At 45.2% G+C, this 7,500-nt stretch overlaps 1 protein-coding gene across 1 annotated transcript in view; it reads left to right on the top strand.

Moving 5' to 3' along the window:
• Positions 1 to 6,729, top strand: part of LOC308157542 (tricarboxylate transport protein B, mitochondrial) — a gene marked incomplete at its 5' end in the record, with an annotated part of 15,554 nt that extends 8,825 nt beyond the window's left edge. Inside the window, 7 exons of the mRNA XM_080531121.1 lie at positions 363 to 462; positions 3,989 to 4,127; positions 4,432 to 4,516; positions 4,666 to 4,770; positions 6,083 to 6,198; positions 6,298 to 6,371; positions 6,559 to 6,729. Of these exons, the coding sequence (XP_080387247.1) occupies positions 363 to 462; positions 3,989 to 4,127; positions 4,432 to 4,516; positions 4,666 to 4,770; positions 6,083 to 6,198; positions 6,298 to 6,371; positions 6,559 to 6,673 (734 nt within the window). The 3' untranslated portion in view covers positions 6,674 to 6,729. The remainder of the gene's footprint in view (positions 1 to 362; positions 463 to 3,988; positions 4,128 to 4,431; positions 4,517 to 4,665; positions 4,771 to 6,082; positions 6,199 to 6,297; positions 6,372 to 6,558) is intronic.
• Positions 6,730 to 7,500: the final 771 nt, after the last annotated feature.

Below are 7,500 nucleotides of genomic sequence, written 5' to 3'. Positions count from 1 at the left end.
ACGCACACACACACACACACGCACGCACGCACGCACGCACGCACGCACGCACGCACGCACGCACGCACGCACGCACACACACACACACACACACACACACACACACACACACATACACACACACACACACACACACACACACACACACACAAACACACATACACAGTCTGTCTGGTTCCTCTTGATTGGAGCTCTGAGGATTTGAGACCTTGCTAATGAGCCTGCAGGCAGATGTTGCATTTTCAATCCTGTTTCACCAGACCAACTCAAACAAACTTTATTCAGAATGTGGTTTTAATGTTGCTGTATGTGTGTCTGTCCCTCTTGATTTTTATTTAGTGCTGTGTGTAATTTTCATTCAGGTGACTGTGTGAAGCAGACAGTACAGGGTCATGGTGTGAAGGGGCTTTACAGAGGACTCAGCTCACTGGTATATGGATCCATACCCAAATCAGCTGTCAGGTATGTCACCCAAAAAAAAGAGAGAGAGAAGTTCTAATTGGCACACTCATACACACTATGGACATAGAACCACCAACTGGACACCAATTATTCTAGTCCATTACCCACAATGCAAGGCACAAATGCTAGATTGATCATCTGCTTCTCTCTCTGTCTCTCTTTCTCGTTTGTTTTCTCTGAATTGTGTGTGTGTGTGTGTGTGTGTGTGTGTGTGTGTGTGTGTGTGCGTGAGTGTGTGTGTGTGTGTGTGTGTGTGTGGGTGTGTGTATGTGTGTGTGTGTGTGTGTGTGTGTGTGTGTGTGTGTGTGCGTACGCACGTGTGTGTGCATTTGTGTGTGTGCTTGTGTGAGTGAAAGGTTAGAGCTTGTCTGTACAGTGGATAGGCAGACCCAGCCAGGCAGAGCAAAGTTACCAGTCAACCTCAGGCAGGATCTCAATGTTGATACAGGGAGGGGGCGGCTCTGTGTGTGCTCTCAGTCTGTGTGTATGCGTGTGCGTGCGTGTGTGTGTGATTTATATTATTACTGTATTTTTGGAAGAAAAGAGTGATGGAGAGTCAGAGAGCTGAGGGAGAGATGGAGAGTCAGACAGAGATTTTGGAGCACCCCTTCCCTCCTTCCATCTCTATTTAAATTCCCACCTCTATTTCTTTTCTGAAATCATAATTTCTACCTGCTCTTACCATATCATGCCCACTCCTTTTCCCTTCCCTTTCCTCCCCTCCCCCTCTCCCATCTATCCACTTGTCCAATCACCCTCCCCTCACCTCTCTTCCCCTTCTTCCCCATCTCCCCCATCCCATTAACTGATTGCCTTTACAGTGTAGAGTAGTGGGGGAGGGAAAGAGGGGAGGGGTTGTATGAAGAGGCATGTAGAGGGTCGGCATAAGAGGAACTGACCTTTTCTTTATCCTTCATTATCTTCCTCTTCCCTTCTGTCCATCCCTACACCCTAACCTACCTCCCTCATCCTCCCTCCTCTCTCTGACATCCTCCTTTCTTTACTCCTCCCTTACCTCTTGGCATAAGGACTGACCTTGTAGATAGAGTACTAATAGAGATTGGGAGATGTTCCATGGTCTCCGTGACGACAAGAGTGGCTCTGACTCATCTCGGAATCTGGCTGCCGGCCCAGGCGTCGTCCGTCATGTTCTGCCGATAAAGTTTTTGAAGATCTTTTTAAATTGGCTGAGGAACATTGGAGATGGGTAGCTAAGTCAGCCGCAGCATATATTCCAGTGATGTCATTTGAATGGTTTAGATTCAATGCAAGTTTCACTGCAAAAGAAAAGGTACACTGTTTAACCAAGTTGCATTTGAACAACAATGAAATGTCGAACAGAAAAGGTAAATCTAGAAAAGCAATTCAACCACTCAAACTCCTTTTCAAACTATAAAGGCTATTCAGAGTTGTGGTGGAAAGAGATGATACCAGTATTTGTGACATGGTCTGGTGAAAAGGTCAATTCTCAAGTTGTGCAAATGACCAAAAAGTTTCTTTCATGTTTTCAGTTTTCTGGCATAATTACGAAGTAAAGTGTTGAAGAGCCCACTCGATATAACAAACAACAGTTTCAGGATCACAAAATACTTACAATTTGTGAATTCACTGTCTCGTCTGCCATAGGCTACTGGGTTAGTGATACATGGCTTGTAAACAGACGTATGTTTTAGGACGTGTTCAAAAGCAAGGACTGTGTGATCATCTAATTATGTGTAGCCATGTGTTTTTAGCATGTTGATGTTCTCCCAGCATGTTGTGATGTGCTAAACATGCAGTTAGATGTTCATAGCCATGTTATTCCTTAGCTCCTACCCACGATGGTAGCAAATGGTGCGATTGAGAGCATTTTTCTCTGTTATTTGATTTGAGGGGAACCAACATTCAAATAAGCATATACAGAACTATTTTCAGATTTCAATGTATGGCTCATCATAAAAGCATAAAATCTGCACTTTCATAATCTGGAAAAAAATAAAAAAAGACCTGTCCCTACTTGGGGACTTTTTAATCAGACCCTGTCACATTAGTTTTTTCCTGCTTGATGGAGAGAGGCGGCGAGTCGTGAAGCAGCTGTCGCTCAAAGAAACAAAGAAACAACATAACCTGTGTGGAGACGCAGACAGAGAAACAGATGTAAATTAATGAAGTGAGAGAAGGAGAGAGTGAGAGAGAGAGAGGAGGGTTGAGGGAGAGACAGAGACAGAGAGACAGACAGACAGGCAGAGAGGACATTGGACACACTCAACGATGCCCCTGACTTTGGGTGGGAGTGAGAGAGAATGAGTGTGAGAGAGAAAGGCAGACACAGTTCTGCTTTCCATGCTTTCTAATGACACCAGTGAGACACTCTGGCTAGAGCAGAGGCACAAGAAAAACAACAGTAAACGTTAATCAACGCTAAGTGTCTGTCTGCCCGCCCTCCTTTTTTCCACCATATCTTGTCGTGTCCTGCCATCGCCACAATTCAATTCCATCTATAAATAACCTTCCTGGTCAAGGACTCACTGGCACAGCATCTTCTAAATGATTACAACTATGTTTAAAACACACACACACACACACACACACACACACACACACACACACACACACACACACTCCTCTTCCGGAGGTGAGATGGAGAACACTGGGCTAGCTTCCATGGCAGCGGTTGCCAGGCATCCATTGCTTGCTGAGGCATTGCACTTTATTGCCACATCTTTTACAAGGGAGAGCCTTGTGTCGGGGAGTAAAAAATCAGGACAAATTCTGCTTCACAAGCAGTTTGTCTCATATCAGAAGGAAGCATCGAAGGAAGTTGTTTGCCTGTTGCCTTGTGGTGTATCCTCCTCCATAGCACCCAGGCTAGGCTTTTATGACAACTAAGCAGTTCAATGCTTAATGGGTTTCAGAGAGGAAACCGTGTACGATTCTGCTCATCTGTCCTTCCTGACACCACAATTGTGCTGATTACATTCAACATGGTAGCCTCAGGTGTCTACAGGGGCTAGTGCTCCTTGAATCATATTTGTTTTGTTTATGTGTGTCTGATAATATTAGTATAGTGACACTGTGACCCTCCTCATATCAGTCCCTGTGTTCTGCTTTAGTCAATTTAAATACCTCAGGCTCTCAGTGTGGAAGAGGAACTCCTGACCTGGCTAGAATGATTCTAGAATTCCATCCAATGATATTCTATGGGATTCTAGAATGAGATTCTGGCCTGTGATTTTATAGCCAATTCTGGAATTCTTCTGGTCATAGATTCTAGCCTGGCATTCTAGAACAGGTCTCTAACCTAAGTCTGGAATTTGATATATAGTAGCTGGTCTTACCATGAGGCTACTGTAGCCAATAGAGACCTACCATCAGGGCAACATCATCTATTGTTGATGATTCTCTATAAGCAAACAGACATTGTTCAAGCAGTGCTTTGATGAGATGGACTGTTGATTGATACTTTCAATTTCTCTCTCTCTCTCTATCAATCTCTCTCTCCTCTCTCTCTCTCTCCCTCTCCCTCTGTCCCACCTCTCTATCTCAGGTTTGGCGTGTTTGAGTACCTCAGTAACCATGCGCGTGACGAGGCAGGGCATTTGAACAGCACACGGGGGCTGCTGTGTGGGCTAGGAGCTGGGGTGCTGGAGGCTGTACTCGTGGTCTGCCCCATGGAGACTGTCAAGGTATGTCATTGACTGGTCAGATGGGCTGATTATCTTACAATGGTGTAGATGGGACATGAGTAGGGAGGGCTTATCCCAAATCAGTGGCTACATTTGATACTATAGAATTGAAGGGAAGATGAAATGTTGCTTGGCCTTCTACAAATGTATTCAAAGAAATTCCTTGATATTCTGTGAATAAAGGCTCAGACATACAAACATAGCTGGTATCAAATTCATGTCTGTCTGTCTGTCTGAATGAATGTTTGTCTGTCTGTCTGTCTGTCTGTTTGTCTGGTGTTCACTCTGTTATCTGTCTCCCAAGGTTAAGTTTATCCACGACCAGACATCTGCCAACCCCAAATACAGAGGCTTCTTCCATGGAGTCAGAGAGATCATCAGAACTCAAGGTAAAGCATGGATCCAAATCCCAATGTGGACTCAAACTGACATCTACTGTTCAAACAGGGTAATGCATATGACCTCATCAAAGACCTGCAGGAAGAAGTGTATCAAAAGCACATCATTATGTTATGCTTTGTCTCCCTGCCTCTCCCAGGTGTAATGGGGACGTATCAGGGACTCACAGCTACCATCCTCAAACAAGGCTCCAACCAGGCTATACGCTTCTATGTCATGACCTCCCTCAGGAACTGGTACAAAGGTCAGTGTGTGTGTGTGTGAGTGTGTGATTGATTGAGAGAGAGAGAGAGAGAGAGAGAGAGAGAGTGAGAGAGAGAGAGAGAGAGAGAGAGAGAGAGAGAGAGAGAGAGAGAGAGAGAGAGAGAGAGAGAGAGAGAGAGGGAGAGTGTAAGGCGATCAACTTCTCCAGAATCGATTTAATTGAGTCGTCACTTATAAGCGAGTTCGTTTAATCTCAACGAGACGTCCTTGATATCACTTCTTAAGATGATATGATCCAATCAAATATTAGGCACCACTACTGAACTGTTCATTAAGATAATATTTATTCGAGCACATCAGCAAGCAATAATAGTTAATTTCCATGGAAAAGAGTCTTATCTAGTTTCACCTCTGCAGGCCCATCTCAGCTAGCCGTCAACAAGTTAACTGCAGTGGCTCCACCAAACAAGAGTCCCTCTCACCTCCGTACATAGTCCTTTATACAATTCATTAAACATTTTGGGCTGGGTGATGCCCCCCCCCCCCCCTCTATCTGGTAGTTTTCCAAGTGTCAGCACAAATCCGTTGCAGCTGCAGCAAGTCTTCGTTAGCATTGGCCTTCAATTCCTCTCCTGTGTGGGTGCGAGAGTGTACTGTATGTTATCAGCTTGAGTGTCCTGCTAGCGTCTCGTTCCCATGGTGATATCCGTACTTTGTATGAGCAGAGCATTGTGTCAGTGTCCTTATCAGAATGTCTTGTTATCAGAATGTCTTGTGAAAACACAACTATTGAAGTTACACAGTAATATTAGGATTTGATTTACAAGTTAGAAGAATAGACTTATCATTAATCATTAGTTATGAAAGTACAGAAAAATAGAATATTATAACAGCAGGTGTAAAATGGTTGTTAGCACATAGGTAAAAATAAGTAATTTACAGGCAGTTTGAATCATAAAACGTTCTTTTAGTCAGGAGCTTGTATTTCTTCTTGTCGCTCAAAAACAGAACCTCTCTTTTGGCTTTGCGTGACCTTCCTATTGTTCTCAACTGACCGCATTCACATATTATTTAAATGAGCACATAGTACATGATTTATCACTTCTAGTTATTTTAATACAAATTCCCAACAAGAGCGAGGGGGAGAGAGGGAGCGGGAGAGAGAGAGGGAGAGAGTCTGTTTTCAAATGTGGCAATGCTGATCTCTACTGGTCACTTGTGAGAGCTCATGGACGAGATCAGTGGTCATCTATCCAGAGGAGCCACCACTGGGTGTGCAGACCTTTCTTCGAGCCTGACACTAACAATGGGTTTTGCTGACCCCTAAACCCTGTGTGTTTCCCCTCTCCCAGGTGACAACCCCAATAAGGCCATTAACCCTCTGATAACTGGATCATTTGGAGCCATTGCAGGAGCAGCCAGCGTGTTTGGGAACACCCCCCTCGACGTCATCAAGACCAGGATGCAGGTACAGGACAGGACATAATTGCCAAATAAATTGCCACAAGTGGTAATTTATATTATTGAGGTACTCAATCATCTTTCTCTCCCTCTCTCTCTGTCTCAGGGTCTGCAGGCTCATAAGTATAAGAGCACGCTGGACTGTGCTGTCAAGATCATGAGACACGAGGGCCCAGCAGGGTGAGTACTACCCAATCAAACTTGATCAATCCTCTCACAGCAGACAATTCCCATGTCTCTTCCTTCAGTTCCCATGACTTTAAGACCCATTTTGTTCTATTCTGATCCGACCAGTTTTGCAGTGGCTTCTATTCAATCTGCACTCTGCTGAGGTTCCTATTACTCATCCAGTTCTCTCTCCATGTAGCTTCTATAAGGGGACAGTTCCCAGGCTGGGGCGAGTGTGTCTGGACGTGGCCATAGTCTTCATCATCTACGAGGAGGTGGTGAAGGCTCTCAACGTTGTGTGGAAGACAGAGTGATGGCTGAAGTACACAACATAGGACCCAGAGGGAAGCCTCCAGCGTCCTAACTATTCCCACCGTAGTTGGGTCAGACCACGCCAACTTCTTGAATATGTAGGGGTGTTTTTTTTTCTTTTTTTTCTCAAACACAAACACAATCACTGACACTAAGAATAGGCGCGCGTTCCAGGGCCCACAGGGCAATGAGAGCCGCGGCCGTGCCCGCGGCGAACATTGACCGTTGGCCCGCGGCACACTCAGCGCCGCCGAGTTGCATACAGAGATGGGTAACCTATATCTAAACGTGCACCCCGTGTTACGTGAAGAACAAGATACAGAGAACACCCCTACATATTCCAGAAGTTGGCGTGGCGTGGGCGTGGTGTGGGCGTGGTCTGACCCAACTACGGTGGGAATCGTTAGGACGCAAACCTCCAGGTGGCCTTGCTCTCAGGCACAGATCTGAGATCAGTCTACGCCCTACAAAAACAGAACCTTAATCATAATGTGGAATATGAGAACTGACCATAGATCAGTGCCTGGTAGCAACTCCATATTCCAACCAGAAAGTGACTACAGAACTGAGCATATCATAGGGAGATACTAACCGACTGGGCTGTAGACAGGATATAGAATACCCATCTAAAGCTGTTATATACAATATCTCTGTTCTGCATACCTGGTCCTGGAGTGCTGCCATGTGTACAGGATTTTGTTCTAGCCCAGCACTAACACATTAAAGGACCCCCCCCCACGTACATGCACACACACACACACACACACACACACACACACACACACACACACACACACACACACACACTGCAACCCTCTATGACCAGGGG

The sequence above is a fragment of the Nansenia antarctica genome (assembly GCF_963989245.1).
Source record: "Nansenia antarctica genome assembly, chromosome: 5".
Lineage (NCBI taxonomy): Eukaryota > Metazoa > Chordata > Actinopteri > Argentiniformes > Microstomatidae > Nansenia > Nansenia antarctica.
The sequence above is the reverse complement of the archived record's forward strand: the minus strand, read 5'-3'. Positions and strand labels throughout refer to the sequence as shown.